This window comes from Prinia subflava, chromosome 24 (assembly GCF_021018805.1).
Source record: "Prinia subflava isolate CZ2003 ecotype Zambia chromosome 24, Cam_Psub_1.2, whole genome shotgun sequence".
Lineage (NCBI taxonomy): Eukaryota > Metazoa > Chordata > Aves > Passeriformes > Cisticolidae > Prinia > Prinia subflava.
Genome location: NC_086270.1, coordinates 5251464 through 5270449, shown reverse-complemented (window position 1 = coordinate 5270449; position 18986 = coordinate 5251464). Strand labels below are relative to the sequence as shown.

General features: G+C 54.4%; 1 protein-coding gene across 1 annotated transcript; it reads left to right on the top strand.

Annotated features, from left to right (window-relative positions):
* The first annotated feature begins 12329 nt into the window (after positions 1–12329).
* Positions 12330–17726, top strand: EDN2 (endothelin 2). Its single transcript, XM_063418917.1, has 5 exons — positions 12330–12552; positions 12807–12939; positions 14004–14123; positions 14986–15090; positions 15797–17726. Exons 1-5 carry the CDS (start codon positions 12495–12497, stop codon positions 15906–15908), a joined length of 528 nt encoding a protein of 175 aa, XP_063274987.1. The 5' UTR covers positions 12330–12494; the 3' UTR covers positions 15909–17726.
* Positions 17727–18986: the final 1260 nt, after the last annotated feature.

The following is an 18986-nucleotide window of genomic DNA, read 5'->3' as shown; positions in this document are numbered from 1 at the left end:
CCAGCACGACGCTGGGGCCCAGCAGGCAGCGGGGACAGCGGTGCCGTGCCAGGAGAGGCGCGGGCAGCCCGGGGGCCGTGAGGATGTGCACGTCCCCGTGCAGGGTGTCAGCCTGCAGGGACCTGCACGGTGACAGCACCGCGAGCCCAGGGCACCTCCAGTGTTAGGTGGCACCTCAGGTTTTAGGTTTCTCAGGGATGCCTCATGCCAGGGCTGAGCACTTAATCCCCTCCAGATCGAGCTGTGTGCACGCGGAGCTGCTGTTGCATCGGCCCTGCGGAGCCTCGCACACCGGGCGTGCCCCGCTCTCGGTGTTTTTGGCAAGACCCGACCCATTCGGCATGTGCAGGGCTTGCCAAACCCACACAAAAGAGGCAGGGCCGAGCCCTCAGACGTGTGTGAGTGCAGCAGCCTCGGAGCCTGGTGGTTACAGCGCTTCCCTGGGCTGGGGGAGAGGCAGGTGGGAATTGCCTCACCTGCTTTGAGCCCTGGCTCTTCCAGAGCCCCCTGGGAGGGAGAAACGAGATTTTCTGGGATGAAATTTTTTGTATCTTGCCTTGGAGTTTGCACAAGTAAATAAACACTGGCTAAAACAGAAGTTTGGGAGTAAATGGGCTACTGGGTACTGTGAGAAGAGACTTTGAGAGCTCTTTCTTCCAGTACCTCATTTATCCTGGGATAAATGAGCAGTCCTGGTGTGGAACCTCCGGAGAACATTCCCAATTCACGTTCCCCTGGTGCGCAACCCCATCCTTTGCATCTCCCCCTGATTTAGGCAGCTCTCTGCTGAGGCTGGGCCTTCTCTGAGCTCTGACCTGTGGATTTACCGAGAAAAAAACACCTCTGAAAATCCATGTTTCTAAAGCACCCTCATCTTGACATGCTGGCAGGAGAAGCCTAAAATTGAAAAAATGTGTGTTTTGGCCTTTCCCAGGGCTCTGGAGAAAGGGCAGCAGAAAGAAATGAGGCTGGATCTCCCAATGTGGTGGATTTACAGTGCTGGGTAATGATCAGTTTAGAAAGTTTGACAATTTCTGTGGCAGAGGGATGGGGGGTCATTGAGGAGAGAGAAGTGGAGTGGATATTTGGGTCTGGGGAGAGCAGTGAGAGGAGCACCTGAGCTGCAGCTGTGACAGCCAAGCCCAGGGGACAGAGAGACACAGGGCCTGGGCTGGGGCCGTGCAGGAGCAGAGGGGATGTTCTGAGGGTCAGGGGGAGCAGTGTGGGGCAGCTCTGGGGCACTGGAGGAGCAGAGCTCAGCACTGGGGATTATGGAAGGGACGGGGGTTATTTAGGTTTCAGTGAAATTATCCAGAATTTCCTCTGGAAGAGCCTGAAAAAAAGAGGCAAAAGAGGCAGGGGCCACTCCAAGGATGGCTGAATTTCCTGATACTTCCTCCAGCTGCTTGACAATGTGATTTAAGGAGACTGCTCCCTGCTTCCAGCACTCAAAGCTGCACTAGGGTTCTATATTTCCATCGGGATTGGATGTCAAGGACCCCCTGGATGGGCTGGGAATGTCCCTGTGAGCCACCCCTGGGCTGGGACTGGCCCTGGCAGCCACCCCTGGGCTCGGCCCTGCACCCTGATCACACAATCAGAACTGGCAAGGTCGGAAAACCCTCTAAGATCCACTCCCACCATCAGCCCATTGCCCCATGAGCCACATCCTTACGTTTCTGGGACACTTCCAGGGCTGGTGGCCCCACCAGGGGGGACAGCTGGGGTCTGTGTTGGGGGCTGAGCTTCCCCCTCTCCAGGAGCCTCAGGGTGTAGCATCAGCTGGGGGAAGGTTTGGGTTTGCCCAAGGCTGACAGTGAACGTGGCCTCAGTGCTCAAAGGGAGCAGTCTGGCAGGGATTAAGAGGATTTTTGGGTTTTCAGCTCCTCCAGGGCTGAGCTTGTCCCTCAGCAGGTGAGACCCCCGGGATGTGCAGGGAATGCTGAGCAGCAGGAATGTGCTGCCACATGATTCATGCCAGAGAAAACCACCCTGCAAGCACAGCCAGGGCTATTTTGAGGAATCCCTGAGGTTATAAATAGTAAAAAAACACCCGTGGGGAGCCGACTCCTCTCACCTCCTCTGTTCTCATCTTGTTTTCTCCCTTCCTCCCTTTATCTCCAGGGATAAAGGAGGGGGTTTGTGGCATCCCGGGGATGTCAGACATAACTAAAGCGTGGCCTTCAGAGCAAAACCACCCAGGGCAGCCCCAGATGGAAAACAGCTCCATCAGCTGGGGCTGGAGAGCTCAGAACCACCACAGCAGCCAGGAAATTCCTGGGGTAAAGAGACAAAGCAAGATTCCTTCTCTTCTCTTCTCTTCTCTTCTCTTCTCTTCTCTTCTCTTCTCTTCTCTTCTCTTCTCTTCTCTTCTCTTCTCTTCTCTTCTCTTCTCTTCTCTTCTCTTCTCTTCTCTTCTCTTCTCTTCTCTTCTCTTCTCTTTTCTCTTCTCTTCTCTTCTCTTCTCTTCTCTTCTCTTCTCTTCTCTTCTCTTCTCTTCTCTTCTCTTCTCTTCTCTTCTCTTCTCTCTTCTCTTCTCTTCTCTTCTCTTCTCTTCTCTTCTCTTCTCTTCTCTTCTCTTCTCTTCTCTTCTCTTCTCTTCTCTTCTCTTCTCTTCTCTTCTCTTCTCTTCTCTTCTCTTCTCTTCTCTTCTCTTCTCTTCCCACACCTTCCCCACAACCACAGCCAGTGTTGACAAACATCCCTCACAAATCAATCCTTCACAATCCTCTCCAAACAATCCTGCTGATTGTTCTGAAACCACCAAACCAGCAGCAGAGGTCACACAATCAGCACTTGTTATGGATTTTGCAACACCTCATATCAGCTTTGGAACGGGCTGTGCCACTGTTGGGTTTAAATTTAGATTTCAAACTGCAACACTTGTTTTAATACGCTAAAATGTTGTTTAAGATAGGAGAAAAACGCAATTTTTGCTCACAGTAACACATTCCTGGAACCTGAGATAAAAATGCTTCTGCGATTATCTTTTTTTAAATATGAAACTCCAAATAGCTTGACGTCATTTTGGGTCAGAATAGAAAAATCACAGAATTTCCAGTGGAGCAGAAAATCGGGTTGCTCCCCTCAGCTTTGATCCCTCTGGACTTGGAGTCGAATCCCCAGAGTTCCAGGCTGGAAGAATGGAATTTCATGGCAAACTGGTTAACCAGTAACCGAAATTACAGCTCCCTCTGGCCAAGGGCAGAGACATCCAGCCAGAAGACACTGCCCAGACTGAGCCTGTGCCAAGTCCTCCTTGGGATTCCTCAGCACCTAATTACTCCCACTTTAATTAAACTTTCTCGTACAACTTTCCTTGTTTCCTTCCCTGACTGATCTGCTGCTGGAGCCACTCATCTCCTCCCAAAAAGAGCTGGGTGGAAATTATGACCATCTTGGAGATGTTTTTGCAGTTCTGTTGGGTTTCTTTCTCCAAACAGAGTTTTCTGACTTCTCTTTTCAAAAAAAAAGATGTTTTGGAAAGTTGCAAGTCTGATTAAACTGTGGTATTTTGACAGAAGATTTTTTTTTCCATACAGTTTTGAGTCTCTGAGTAAAGAAAATTAAACAAATTCAATCATTTTGCAACAAATTACAAAGCTGAGAGCTGGAATAACTTTACTGAAGGTTAAAAATTTCAAAAACTCAGGAGTTAATTTCTTCTCCAGCCCTAATTTAGGGGGAAAAGTGAGCTATTCTCGGTACTCATAATTTTTAATGTTCCAGCATCAGCACTTTTTCTGGAAAACCTTTGTAACCCCTGTGGGTGCTTCCATGGATCTGCACATTGTTCAGAACAATGGGATCCGTCCTGCGGGCGGCACAATCAATGCCCCAACGCGCCAATAAAGCATATCAATAATTAATAATTAACCCCCTATTAAAGTGCTGAGGTGTAAAGGGCAGACACTTGCATTTTGTTTGTTTTCCTCGCTTTTCCCCGAGCTTTATGTCACCATCCAGAGGGACTTTGGCAGGCTGGGGAGGGGGGGCCTGGGAGAACCTCGGGGGGGTCACAAAGGCCAAGTGCAAGGTCCTGAGCCTGGGGAATCCCAAGGGCGAGCAGGGGCTGGGTGGATGGACCAAAACCAGCTCTGAGGGGAAGGAATTGGGGAGATTTGGAGGGGTTAAAAGCTCAGCAGTGAAGGTTTGCAGCCCCAAAACCATCTCCATGTCCTGGGCTGCATCAAAGGAATCCTGAGCAGCACCTTGAGGGAGAGGACTCTGCCCCTCTGCTCTTCTCAGGTGATTCCCCACCTGCAGAGCTCAGAATTCCAACATCAGCAGCACCTGGAGCTGCTGGAGAGAGCCCAGAGGAGCCCCTGGAGCTGCTGCAGGGCTGGAGCCCCTCTGGAGCCAGGCTGGGAGAGCTGGGGGTGCTCCCCTGGAGAGGAGAAGGCTCCAGGGAGAGCTCAGAGCCCCTGGCAGGGCCTGAAGGGGCTCCAGGAGAGCTGCAGAGGGACTGGGGACAAGGGCTGCAGGGACAGGAGCCAGGGAATGGCTTCCAGTGCCAGAGGGCAGGGCTGGCTGGGAGATTGGGCAGGAATTGTTCCCTGGCAGGGTGGGCAGGGGCTGGGCTGGAATTGCCAGAGCAGCTGTGGCTGCCCCTGGATCCCTGGCAGTGCCCAAGGCCAGGCTGGACCCTGGGGCTGGAGCAGCCTGGGACAGGGGGAGGGGTCCCTGCCCATGAGTTTTAGGGTCCTTTCCCACCCAAACCAGTCTGGGATTCTCTCTTTAACCTCTGCCTTAGTCTCTGCATGAATTCCTGTCCCTGAATGATTTTTGCATCTCCCTTAACCCAACTTACCCCAATTTCTCCCCTAGAGAAATAAAACCTAGAAGGAGAGGTCAGGAACGGATTTAAGCTGCTGAACATTTCCAAGCTGATAGCTTAAAGCCACTTTGTGTGCTGGCATCTGACCTGGCTCCCATTGCTGTGCCTGAACCCGGAGCACCTGGAGAAGGGGGATTTGTGCCTGTCCTGTGGCAGGAGCCCCACCAGGCTTGTCCCAGCTGGAACCAGCCCTGTTGCACAAGCTCCTCTCCTGCCCTTGCTGCAGAGCTGGGGCTCTCAGAGCACTGAGCCGGCTCCCAGGCGGTGATTAATTGTATGACACCTATTGTAATTAGAAATTCCAGGTCACTCATCGTGCTGGAAAGCTGAAGGGGTTCAGCCACCAGGGTGGAGTCAAGGCAGACATCCCTGTTAAAGGGTTCCAATGAACACTCAACACGCGAGGAATGTCTCCACAGGGCTGTTTAAACACACTCTGCACTTTGCTTTTCTTGCCTTTTGGGCACAAAAATGTGCGATCAGGCAGGCACACGGGACTGGCTGTAATTGTCATTCACTTTATTAAAAAAACCCTTTCTTAACTGCAAATATTCCCTTTTGCATCCACAGAGAAAAGGTGAAACATGCTCTGCTTCCTAGGTGCTGAGGAAAGGGGCAGGAGCTGGGAGCCTTTGGAGTCCTGACAATTTTGAAAATCCTCAGCAGATCCTTGATGTGGAAGAGCTGTAATTTTTTTTCAGTGTTTCTCTTTTCCAGAGCTCCCAGAGCAGGATGGAAAGGTGTCATCAGGAGCACATTTATTGTGATTTTAAAGGAACTGAAAAGCCAGGCCAGGTCTGTGGCCTGTGACAGTCACCAGCAGCAGGCAGTGCCACAAGGGGCCAGGTTTGGCTGCTCCTGGAAGTTTTATCCAGGTCCAATAAAACAGGAGGGCCCTGCATGAAGCTGAATGTGCAGATCCATACATTCCCAGTATTCCCAGTTTATCCGGCGCCTTCCTGGATTTAATCCAGTCTCATGTCCCAGAGGCCCATCTTGCCTTCCCCAGCTTTTATCTGACTCAAAGCCTGGTCCCTTTGTGTAAATTTAATCTAAATTTAATGACATTTGTGTACCAGGGTCAGGATCACCTCAGGCTGCAGACAGACAGCTCAGGACACTTCCCAGGTCTCGGAGACTTTGTTTTCTCTTTGTTTTCACTTTGTTTTCCCCCTCCAAGACCCCTCAGATCCCACCTCTCTCTCCCTGCCCTGCAGCTCCCTGCCTGACAGACATCCCAGGGCATCCCAACAACGCCAGAATCCCGGGAACACCAAACAGGCCCTGAGCAGTGGCTTCTGAGAGCTCCACTGAAAGGGCCTGCAGAAAGGGATCAGGATTTGTTTCCAATCCTGTCCTTCCACTTTGCCAGCCCACACCCACTGGCAGCCACTGGAATTCAGATTCTCAGGCAGGAAAGTGTCACCAGGCCCCTCAGGACAGCACCTCTGGCTTTGTCACTTCTGCCTGACGAGCAGAACTGGATAATGCATCCCTGGAGAAGGGAACTGGATAATCCATCCCTGTGGAACAGAACTGGATAATCCATCGCTGGAGAAGGGAACTGGATAATCCATCCCTGGAGAAGGGAACTGGATAATCCATCCCTGAAGAGCAGAACTGGATAATCCATCCCTGTGGAACAGAACTGGATAATCCATCCCTGTGGAACAGAACTGGATAATCCATCCCTAGAGAAGGGAACTGGATAATCCATCCCTGGAGAAGGGAACTGGATAATGCATCCCTGGAGAAGGGAACTGGATAATCCATCCCTGCACTGCAGAACTGGATAATCCATCCCTGAAGAGCAGAACTGGATAATCCATCGCTGGAGAAGGGAACTGGATAATCCATCCCTGGGAACAGAACTGGATAATCCATCCCTGCACTGCAGAACTGGATAATCCATCGCTGGAGAAGGGAACTGGATAATCCATCCCTGGAGAAGGGAACTGGATAATCCATCCCTGGAGAAGGGAACTGGATAATCCATCCCTGCACTGCAGAACTGGATAATCCATCCCTGAAGAGCAGAACTGGATAATCCATCGCTGGAGAAGGGAACTGGATAATCCATCCCTGGGAACAGAACTGGATAATCCATCGCTGGAGAAGGGAACTGGATAATCCATCGCTGGAGAAGGGAACTGGATAATCCATCCCTGGACAGCAGAACTGGATAATCCATCCCTGAAGAGGGGAACTGGATAATCCATCCCTGGGAACAGAACTGGATAATCCATCCCTAGAGAAGGGAACTGGATAATCCATCCCTGGGAACAGAACTGGATAATCCATCCCTGTGGAACAGAACTGGATAATCCATCCCTAGAGAAGGGAACTGGATAATCCATCCCTGGGAACAGAACTGGATAATCCATCCCTGCAGAGCAGAACTGGATAATCCATCCCTGCAGAGCAGAACTGGATAATCCCCCAGCATGCCAGGCAAGTTTCAGCCCTATTCCAGCAGGCTGGCCCTGGGCAGCGGGCAGTGTCCCACCCTGGGGACAGGCACTTCCTGGGTCACAGCCTGGCTCTCCTGGATGTCACAGGTGGTCCTTGCTATGGCCACCTGCCCCTCCCCCCCTTCCTGGGAAGGAGCCAGCACATCCCAGGATCTTCCCCTCCCTGTGTGAGCCCTCCTGTCCTGGGGACCCTCACCCGTGCAGCAGGAACCCCTCGTGTTTGTGCTGTGGCAATGCCAACGCCTGGGGCTAGGCTGCCTCTGCCCACTCTGGGAGGGACCCTGGGCTTCCCTGGGAGCCTCGGGATGGGGAAAACACGTGAAGATCCCACTGTGACCACGGCAAAGAGCTGGGGGTGTGTTCAGACAGGCCACAAACACAGAGCAAGACAAATCCGTTGTCAGCAAACCACGCACGCATCTGTGGCTTTGTGTTTCTGTCTTCAGGGCTGCATTGCAGGAATGGCTGGGACTCACTGGGGTCCTTTGTGCTGCTGAAATCCCAAGTCCAGCTCCAGCTGGAAGTGCCAGCTCCCCTGGGACAGCACAGAAGGGACAGAGCGGGGATGGCTGTGGGGAAACCAACTGGGAGCTTGTAGAGCTAATCTTGGAGAGGTCAGTCTGGATTTCCAGTGACAGCCCAAGAACAAAACCCTCCCAAGCCCTGGGGGCTGCCCAGCTCTCCCAGTCCTCCCATGGCACCAGTCCCCACCAACACAGAGGAGCCAAAAGGAATTCAAGAGCTGCCTCAGGAAAGGCCTGAACGCTGCAAATGAAGTTCAGTATATTCTTCACAGAGTTGGCTTTAAGCCAAAATAAGGAGCAAATTGGATCTGGAGGGTGCCTTTTTGTGGTTCGTGTTTTTTAATAGCCTTAAAAAACAATAATAAAAAATCTGTTGAAAAAATTTGTTGAAATTATTGAAAAATATTGCTGAAATTATTGAAAAAAAATTGTTGAAATTCCCCCCCCTCCACCACTGTTTGTGCAGGACTCTCTCCTGAGCCCCTGGCCATCCTCAGCACCTTTGGAATCCCATGGACAATGCTCTGGAGTCACTCTGTGTGAACTCAAAGCCCCACAGAGCTGAGGAAACTCTGCCCCTTTGCCTTCCAAGTCTCCAGACCGTGTTGCTCACCCGTTTTCACTGTGTGAAACATCTCCTTCAGCCTCCCTGCACCTCCCTGAGATCCTCCCCGCCAGCAGAAAGCTGTGATTTATTCCAGCTGATGTGCTGAGCTGGGGAGGGCAGGGGGGCAGTGCAAACCCCAGAGGAAGCCTCACTTGACAATGTCTCTTTCCTACATTTCCTCACAGCGGCTCCGTGGGGGATGACCAACGGCGCAAAAATGTTGCTGATGTCCCGGGACAAGAATTATGATTATTTGCTGGGCTGCCATCCACCACGGGGGAATTCTGGCTCGTGACATCACCCCCATTGTTCCTGCTGGTGCCAGGAGCACGCCGGGATCCCGACTGCTCAATGGTTAAAGGCCTTTCCTGTTTGCTCACTCCTTGTTTCCAAACAGCGCCGCGCGCGAGGGCCGCACGGGATGTCTCCTGTCTTGGGCTGTTTTGTCCCTTTCGTCATGTCTGCCTGGAACTCCTCGCAGTGACACAAACAATGTGCTCCCGCAGTCAGAAACAAAAGGGAAAAAATAACTGCGGGAGGCAAAGCCCATCTTTGGCATTTAGGACCCCGCGCACGCCTTTGTTCCTTCTTTGGGAGCCGTGTTTGTGCAGCACGGCCCGGCCCTCCTGCAGCACTCTTGTTTTCCTTTGTGATTTTAGTGTGGTGATAGTGCCAGGAGGGTTGGCCTTGGGAAGCTGGCTGCTGATCCTTATCAGGGGAACAACGGGGACAGTGGCAGGAGCTGGGCAGGTTCTCCATGCTCTGGAGGTCAAGGAGAACCACAGCTCCCAGTGCTGGCTGATCCCCAGCCCACAGCAGGAGGGGATGGGACATCTGTGGGTTTGGGGCACCAAAATACAGGTTCTAAGGGTATTTGAGGGTGCCCAAAGATGGTGAAGGGTCAGGAGGGGCCACAGGAGGGGCAGCTGAGGGCTCCTGGTGTGTCCAGCTGGAGCAGAGCACACTGAGGGCAGAGCTCAGGGATCTGCACCTCCTCCCGAGGGGCAGCTCCCATCCCTGCCCTGGGACAGGGACAGCACCCAGGGCACGGCTGGAGCTGGGCCAGGGCAGGCTCAGGCTGCAGAGCAGGGAAAGGTTCTTCCCCCAGAGGTGCTGGCACTGCCCAGGCTCCCCAGGGAATGGGCACGGCCCCGAGGCTGCCACAGCTCCAGGAGCCTTTGGACAGCGCTGCAGGGATGCTCAGGGGGGATTGTTGGGGGTCTGGGCAGGGACAGGAGCTGGACTGGAAGATCCTGGTGGGTCCCTTCCAGCTCAGAATATCCCTCGATTCAACCTAAACCAAGCAGGTATTCTTGGAGGCACCACAGACACCAGAATAATCACTGAACTGTGGAATCACTGAGGTTGGAAAAGACCTCCAGGATCACTGAGTCCCACCTGCTCTGTGGGGATGTGTTTGGTGCTGAAGCAGCTGCTTCACCTTCTGTCTGGGCATCCTCCCTCACAAAGCCCCGAAGGCAAAACAACTTTTTAAAGTATTGTTTTTCCACAGGAACTCCTTAGCTCTGGACAAAGCTCTCGGAGCTGGGTCAGTTCAAAGCCAGTTCAGTGCCAACCCCACCTCGTCCCTGCAGGGTTCCCACATCCCTGCAAGGAACAGTGGAATTCATCCCCAGCCCCACATCCTTTGGGATCTTTGGAGTTCTGGTGCCAAACTTCCCAAGGTGAGCTGCTCAGGTCGGTGCCTGCTCAGCACAGGGGGGCTTTTCCTGGAGAAAAAAGGGAATTCAGGCTCCCTTCCTCAGACACAGATGAGCAGGAGGGTGTAACGCTTGCTCCGTTTTCAGTCTGGTGAGATTTGTGGGGAATGAAGACAACAATTGAGAAATCTTTGGATGAAAGGCCTGGTTTGTGAAGATGTTTTTACACCTGGCACGACAGGCAGGCAGCAGCAGACAGCTGGGCACTTCCAGCCTCAGGAGATTGCAGACAGGTACGTGGGGCTCCAGGTGCTCTGCAGAAATGCGAGCTGGGTGACAGAGCCCGGGTGGAGGAAACTCCCTGAACACAGATGCCCAGATCCTGGGGTTTGCTTGAGGCTGTGGTTCCTCGCCTGAGGCACTGGGTCTGTGTGTGACAGGGCTGATCCCTTCAGCAAACCAACCCCGCCGAGTGGCAGCACCCTGGTTCTGTCCCAGCCCTCACGGCAGCACCCCTCCAGAGAGAGCTCCCTTTTTTATAAAATGATGTCATTTACTCCCCAGCCTTCCCTCGGGGTGAGCAAACACGGCTGCGTTGCCTTCCCCACGTCGAGGGGATCGTCTTTCAGCCCGCAGTGACCAGGGTGAGGAGCAGGAACGGGAGCCAAGGCAGATTTATTGTATCACTGGCATCTGGAATGTCACACACAACTCTGACATAACTCTGAAACTTGGCACAGCTGGAATATGGGCAGCAACAGGTAATGCTGCTTTTGTGTTTCCCTGTTTTCTTTAGAATAATTGTTGCATTGATACAGAGGTTAAACACTTCTCTCTGTTTGCTTTATTTTATGAGTTCTATCTTTACTTTCTTATTAATTTATCATTTGCACTCTTCCTGATTTTCTCTGCCTGACACATCCTCTACTCTGTCATTTTCATGGCGTGCCCATACATCCATTTTTCATCTGCTCTGGCCTCTGTGCCCCCTCACTTCAGGCCCTCTGGAAATGTCTGTGGCTGTTTCTTTGCTCCCACTGTTTTTTCCCCTCACACACCCCCGGTGTGCATTTCGCATGAGCACAGAGGGGAATTCCCTCTGCTGCCTGGACCAAGGGGATGTCAGATCCTCCAGACTTTGCCTGCAGGACTGCACTCATCACCTGCTTTACTTCCATGAGCTGCTGTGAGCAGAAGCTCTGTCTCAGGAGCTGTTTTCCTCACTCTCCCTCCCTGCACCTTTCCTTATTTCCCTTTCTTTCCTCACTCACGTGTTCCTGTGCATGAGCCCTCACTGTGGCTCTAATTGTCACCACCTTGCATCTGCCCATGACAACAGGGCCATAAAAAGCTGAACTGCTCGTGGTAAACAAATAAAATACCCTCCCTTTCCCGAGAAGCTTTTTGAGAACCTCTTGCAAAAGTCAAAGGCGGTGATTTCGCTTTCCTAAACCGCTCGCGGGATTTGCCGTGCCTGGAGCTGCCGTTCCAAGCTGGATCGGTGCTCTCAAGGAATTCAGGGTGCCTGGAAGCCGTGATCCATCCCTGGCATGGTCGGGACCCAGCACTTCCCCGGAGGAATTTCCTGCTTCTGCCTGACACTCCACGGGCAAGGTGAAGGGCTCTGACTCCTCCTCGGGCATGCCAGGAGGTGACTGTGCTTCACATGATTCGCATCCCAAAAATGTACAGATAATGTCCAATGAGCCACATGAATGCTGAAGCGAAATTAGACAGTGCTCAGGCAGATTTATTGCAAGAAGTTTTAATTGCCGAACGCAGCAAAAGTCCTAAAGTTGATTTAGAGGAGAAAATAGAGAGAAAGCTGAGGCTGTCATTGCACGAAATGAGCAGCATTTTCAAGTGAGTTGATCAATCTGCATTTTTATTAAAACAAATTAAGTCAAATGAAGACATTTCAAGTGAAAACTTGACTTTGATCTTGAATTCTGCCCAGTTTGTGCTGTTTAAAGCATCCCCCGGGGCCGGAGGAGCTGCGGGGAGCTCCCAGGGGGGCACTGCCTGCAGCCCCCCCGTGCTCGCTGCCTTTCCCCGCAGCCCCAGCCCCGCTCAGGGCACGCTCCGCACACGGTCCCCCCTCACGGCATCCCCGGAGACTCTTCCCACCCCCCGGCACTTTCTCCCCGGAGCTGCCCAGGCAGAAGAACCCGAGGAGTTCTCCAGGGAGGAGCGGGGGCTCCGCGCCCGCCCCAGCGAGCCCGGCGTTCCCCGGGGGCGGAGCGGCTGACGCGCCGGGCCGGGGCTATAAAGCACCTGCCGGGCTCCCGCCGGCTCCAGACGCAGCGCGGCGGCTCCGCTGGAACAGCCGGGACGCGAGGAAAAGGAGGAAAAGCCCGGGAGGAGCCCCAAAGCTGCCAGCGCAGAGCCGCGGTCATGGGCAGCTACACCGCCGTGCTGCTGGCGCTCGCCCTCTGCGCCCTGCTGGAAGCCGGTGAGCCCCGGGCTGGAGCGGGGCTGGGGGCCCCGGGGGTGCCCGCAGGGGAGGGGGGACCCCCTGCGCCCCCTCGGCGCGGGGAGGGGGCCGGGGGTGCCCGGGGTGTGCGCGGAGGCCGCGGGCGCGGTGCGGGACCCTCGCTCCGGGAGGAGCCGCAGCCTCACCGCGCTCCCGCCGGCGCGGGGACATCGCCGCGACCCCCGAGGGGACACAGGCACGGGCTGGGCCGCTCATCCCCTCCTCCTCCGCAGGCCTGGGCCATCCCCCGCCCGAGTCGCACCTGGCCGCGCCGCCGAGGAGCAAGCGATGTTCCTGCAACAGCTGGCTGGATAAGGAATGCATCTACTTCTGTCACCTGGACATCATCTGGGTCAACACACCTGGGTGAGCAGAGCGCGGCGCTCGGGGCGGCTCTGGCGATGGGCAGGGGCTGTACCTTCCTCCGGAGGCGGCTGGGAAAGGGGCCCGGGGCTCTGGGGCTCTGGCAGCACCTGCTCCGAGGTGCACGGCCAGCCCAGAAGGGGACAAACTGTGCTGCTGCTGCTGCTCAGGTGTTTGTCCAAGCCCCGGGGGTCGGGGTGAAAGCACAGCGCGCCGCTTCCTCCTGGCCTCGCCTTCTCCTGAGGTTTGCACCTCTGCGAGCCCGCAGCAGCAGCGAGATGTTGCGGCTGCAAGTCGGAAAAGTTCCTCTCCGCACTCGCACGCTGTAAACCTGGCTGCTGCCTGCCAGTGCTGCTAATGAGGCAGCGGTGGGCCCGCGGCTGCCAAGTCCTGCCCTCAGGAATGCCGAGCAGATTTCCCGGCGCTTTCAGACCAATGGCCATCGCAGCCCAGCACAACACACGCGCTCAGGTGTGGTTATAACCGCGCTGGCTGACATGCACTTACAACTCGCTGCTTGCTCGGGGAGTTGTTGCAGTCCCTGCCAATCGCGCAGCCTCTGGGAGAGGAGATTGCCATCAGAGATGGAGCGGGAGTGTGCTCGCAGCTCTGGGAGCGGGCTGTGGGCATGAGAACCTGCTCTGGCCCCGAGACATCTCGGGCTGTGCCATGTCCTGCATGTTAAACCTGCAGGGAAGGAAAGTGCTGGCGCCTCGGCTGGGGCTGCTGGGCTGGGCCAGCCGTGCCCCTCAGGAGCTGTGCCACCCATGGGAGCTGCCAGCTCGCCCAACCCTTGCACAGGCACCTGGGCTGCTGCAAGGAGTGAAAACTCCCCTTCCCAGCCAGCGCAGAGCGGCCGTCTCCCGGCAGGGAGGGTGGGGAAAACAGTAGGTGGGAGAGGAGCTGGAGTTTAAAGGCTCAGACCCACCAGTGACCTTTTCACCTTATGCCTATAGATGAGTTTTTTATTATCCTGGCCCTGGCTTGGCTGCCTCCCAGCACCCTGTTATAAACCTGCTGGCCAATAAAAAGCCGGTGGCACAGCTGAATTCCTTTGTTTTTCCCAGGCATACCGCTCCCTACGGCTTGGGCAGCCCGCCAAGGCGGCGCAAGAGGTCGGCGGGCAGGTGCCAGTGCTGGCGCTCCAGGGACAGCACCTGTGCCACCTTCTGCCAGGGCAGGCCTGGGTAAGCGCTGGGGGCATCCCTGGGGGCTGCCCGGGGAGGAGGGACAGGCAGGGCTTGGGTGTCTGCACAGCTCCCTGGGGAGGGCTCCTTGCCAACAGCTGGGATTTGCCTGGTGGCTTTTTTCTGCCCTCCTGGGAGAGCCCTGACAGTGTCACCGGGTGCACAAGGGTCCCCTCAGCAGCTGGCAGGCAGCAGTGTCACCTCCACCCCTGCTGCTGCCAGGAGGCTGGGGAAGAGCTGGGGATGCTGGTGGGAAGGGGGAGCTGGAAGCAGCAGGGAATGGGGCAGGTGAGGGTGTGGAGCTTTGGGACACCGGTGTCCCCTGCTAGGAAAAGAGAGCTGACAGCATGTGGGAGTGGGACAGGTGAGGGTGTGGATTTTTGGGACACCAGTGTCCCCTGCTTGGAAGGAGGAGCTGGAAGCATGTGGGAATGGGACAGGTGAGGGTGTGGAGTTTTGGGACACCAGTGTCCCCTGCATGGCTCAGAGGGGAGCAGAGCAGGACTGCTCTGAGCTGGGGCTTAGCAGCCAAATGTCCTGTGGCCACCTCAGTTTATGGCACGGTGGGGTCTCAGTTCAGCTTCAGCAGCGCTGCTGAAGGGAGGGGAGTGCAGTGGTCGTGGATATCTGTCATTAATTCCATAACCAGGCAAGAGTTACAATCCCCAACCATTAAATGTGCCTGTGAATAGAGGAGCTCTGGCACAGGGAATGGCAGTCAAAGTGAGCCGTGAATAGCTCCCGAATAGCTGCAATTAACCCTTCAAAGCCGTGCATTCAGCTGTCTGTCACCGGGCCAGGCTCCCCTGAGCTCCCCGCAGCCTGGCTCTGGGTGGCTCAGGCTTCTCCTCTTGCTCTTTAGGTACCTCCAGAGTCTGAAGCTCCCCGTGAGCTCTGGAGCATCAGCGAGGTCTCCGCAGAGCGCTGCCACGAGGCCTCCCCATCATGGGCTGCTGAGAGCTCTCAGGTGAGCAGGGCACCTAAACCCCCTCTGAACATTCCTTATGAGCACTTCAAAATGTGTGGCTGTGGCTCCAGGCTGCAGTTAGCCCGGGACCTGACCTCCTCCTGTCTCCTTGGAAGGAGCAGACTTGGCTGTTTCTGCTCTCTGGCGCACTGAAGGCCCCATCTGAGGGGCCAGGGCTGCGTGTGCCCTTCCCAAACCACAGCAATATAACCTAAAATGAAATTCTTGATTGGAGTGGGCAGCTCCTCTGATGTGGGACAGGCAGGTGGGTGATGGACAGAGGGCGGGGAGGGGGATGGCACCGTGTGGGAAGATAATTTATTGGGCAGCAACTTTGGGCCCAAGGACTGAGCTCTGCTAACCCCACATCAGGGAACTGTGGGGAGAAGCCACAACTCCAGGAGTGTAGCTGAGCTAAAGGGAGGCGGCAAATTAATGAATTGGTGGCAATTAAATTAGAAGCAGTGGGGACACTTTCTGAAAGGCAGATTTGGGAAGCAGCCCTTGGGTCATCCTTGAATCCTCTCCCACCTCGCTGGGCTTGATGAAGCCCTGCTGCACCTTCATCCAGAAATTCCTACTCTTCTTTCTCCCATCTCCTGCCTCCCAGCAAATTGTGCTGAGGGGTAGATAAATGTCGTAATGGGGGTACTGGGTAGGGGGCAGGTGGGCTGGAGAGTGACCACGGTGTCCCTTCTGTTCCCAGGGACCTCAGGGTGCCCAGCCCGCGCTCCGGCAAACGCCAGCAGCGCTCCCGGAGGGACACACGGCCACCCGCTCTGCCCTGGGAGAAAAACATCTGGAAGAAGAAGAGATAAAGACAGGTGCACACCGAGCTCACCAGAAGAATTTGGAGTCCTGTGGGTGCCTCCAGCTCCGCTGTTGGTTGCTAGAGCTGAAGGAAGGCTGTGAGTGGAAGGGGAGGAAGTGGAAGTCTCCGTGTTCCTGCTGCATCAACCGGCACTCAAGGGACTGCTGTCAAGGGAAAGAACTGTCTCTCCACACAGTCAGAGAAGTGTCCTGGAGCTGAATTGTGCCTTTTTGGATCAGGCAAGGCTCGTGCTGGAGCAGCACCAGCTGGACTGTGCCCTGGAGCCCTGGGCAGGGGCTGAGCCCACGTGTGGTGGGTGAATCACAGCCAGGGGTTCTGGGCAGGGCTGGGCCAGGCAGCACCGAGCCCGTCCCTGGCCGAGGCTGCTCTGCCCCGGAGCTGAGCTGGGCCCAGCCCGCTGCACTGGGGTTTGGCTGCTCTCTGCAGGCAGGGGTGAGCTTGGCACTGTTTTCTCTTGTCACTCAGTGCCTGTGGATGAGGCTCCCGTGGGGGAACAGCGCCCAGTTTGTGTTAAAAGTTTATTTCATCATTACCTGGAGCCAGCTGGGCAGTCAGGGGCTGAGAAATCACTGGGGTGGATCTTCTGGCTGTAGTTGAGCATCGGTGACCCCAAGGATGCCCAGGTGTGGCTGCTGTGGGGCTGGGTTTGTGCCCCCATAGCGAGGGGAGGGTGAGCAGAGCCCTGGTCTGGGTCAGTGACCCCGTCGCATCTCCCTGGACACACCCTCAGTGAGGACTTCCAGCTCCTGAATATCCCAGATTTCCCCCAGCTCTGCCTGGAGAGAAAGGCTGGGGCAGAGCTGGGGTGGTGGGGAGAGGGCACACAAAGCCTGACTTGCTGCTTGGCTTAGGCCAGCTCTGAGCTGGGCTCTGGACAGTAAATGACCACTCAGGGGGGCAGGGGAAGGGGAGCCTGGGTGGGGAATGCATCAGGTGAGGGGCAGCCAGGTGGGAATGGTGTGGAGGGAAGGACTGGTTGGACCTGGATCATCTTTAGGGTCCCTTCCAACCCAACCCCTGTGATCCTGTAAGGGAGCACAGCCCTGTCTGAGCTTAGGCTCAGGTTTAAACCCAGATCCGCTGGCCCAGGGGAGGGAAGGAAAAATTTGGGAAAAGCACTGAGCCCAGTGCCCAGAAACCAACCCAAGGCAGGCCCAGGGCTCCGGAGCTGTGTCACAAATGCACTTTTGTTTGTTTGCCTGGGCAGACTGAGCTCTGCGGGGAGCCAGGGCTGCCCCCCGGGCAGGGCAGGTAAAGAACTGCTCCCCACTCTGGGTCCCTCTGCTGCCCACGCCAGCGTCGCACAGGAGCTTTGGGAAGGCTGCTTGAAGATGGTGGTGGACCAAAATCTGTGGCTGTTGCAAGGGTAGTCCCGATGGACAAGAAAAATAATTCCTTGATTTTGCTTTAAGCCCTGGAGAGGGGGAAAATAAGACCAATTGATTGTGTTGTGAATGAAACAGCAAATTAATCATTTGGTCCCCAAAGCTGCAGAGAATCTGTTCTTATCTTTGACCTTCTGAAGGTTGGAGTCACTCTAAAAAAACCAAAAGAAGAAAACCCTGAAAGGGTTTGTTCCAGAGGAAATTTTGCACATGGTTTAATGTGAGTAATTTAAAATAAAACTACTGCTGTAAAGTACTCTGTCAATCTCCTCGTGTGTGGAATGTCCCGTCCTTAAGTGACTTACTGCACACCTGCCATATGTAGCATCCTGAAATCTGTATATTTATTTAAATCTATTGATTATTTTTTAGACAGTAATATTCAATTTATAATTTGTAATAAATAATGACAACAGTCAGTGCTACTTTCCTTCCTTATTTGGTGCCTGGGTGGTGGTGGGTGAGGTGAAAGGGATCCAGATGGACAAAAAAATGGGAAAGGGAGTGCGAATGGGGAGGCTGGGAATGGTCCTGGGCACATTTCAGTTCAAAGTGAAACCTTCTAGTCTAGAATCCTTCTGGCTGACTTAAACATTCCTTAACTTCAACACCTTCTGCCTTCCCGGATTTCTCTGGGAACAGGGATGGGAAGTTATCCCCAGGTTGCTGTGGATGTGGGACTGGGTTGGATCTCTGTGCCGAGGAATCCTGGTGGTGTTTGCCATGGTTGGGTCCAACCCTTCCCCAGCCCTGTGGCAGTGGGGTCAGCGGGGCAGGGACAGAGCTTGAGATCTGGGAAGGGATCATTTTAAAATTATTATTGTTATTAGTACTGTTGTTATTATTATTGTTATTATTATTACCATTGTTATTGCTACAATTATTATTATTATTATTATGGCCCAAAAGCCATCATCTAAATAACAAGGTAAAGATGCTGAAGGCTCAGGAGGGGCCCCAGACTTTCCTATTCCCTGATTTTCCTGGCTGAGCTGCCTCTCCCATGGCCAAGCCTCCACCCCAGCGCTTGGTGAGAAAACCAGAGTCCTTCGGATGTTTCTGTGACAATAAATCATTGTTCCTGGGACTTTAATAGTAAAGGTATACAATAAAAAATGACCTGGAATTACACATAAAAGGGGAAAAAAAAATCTACCTTGAAACACTGCAAATTTCCCATGTAATATGTGGAATATCCATGGTGAAATTCTCCCCTCTCAGCTGAACTCCAGAACAGGCCTGGAATTGTGCCTGTTTGGGTGAACTTCCATGGTGTCCTGCTGGGGCTGATGGCTGTGGTGTGAATGAGGGAAATGAGGATTTCATGCATTTCCCTCTGCACCGTCCTCTGAGCCAGCCCCGGGTTTTTATTTGTCTTCCTGAAGTCCCAAAGGAGCCTTGGTTAGACCTTGGTCTCAGAGGGAAAATGTCCCTGTTTGGGATGCTCAGAGGCTCCTGGCACGAGGGGAGCACCACATTTTGGGAGGTGGGACCATAGGAGATGCCCTCCAGCTCTTCCACAGGGTCTGGTCTTGGAGCAAAGAGGGAAAATCTGAAATAATCACAGGGAAGGGGTGGGGGGGGAGATTGGGGATTGAGAGTTTTTGGTACCCTAAGATCAATTAAAGAGAAAATTTTGATATAGTAATGGCAAATATTCCAAGGAGCTTCCCCCACAT

Bases quoted from the DNA above. Each gene is read 5' to 3' on its own strand.
- EDN2 (XM_063418917.1), top strand. From the start codon at position 12,495: ATGGGCAGCTACACCGCCGTGCTGCTGGCGCTCGCCCTCTGCGCCCTG. The intron at 12,553-12,806 runs GTGAGCCCCGGG...CCTCCTCCGCAG, and splicing joins CTGCGCCCTGCTGGAAGCCG to GCCTGGGCCATCCCCCGCCC. The intron at 14,124-14,985 runs GTAAGCGCTGGG...CTTGCTCTTTAG, and splicing joins TTCTGCCAGGGCAGGCCTGG to GTACCTCCAGAGTCTGAAGC.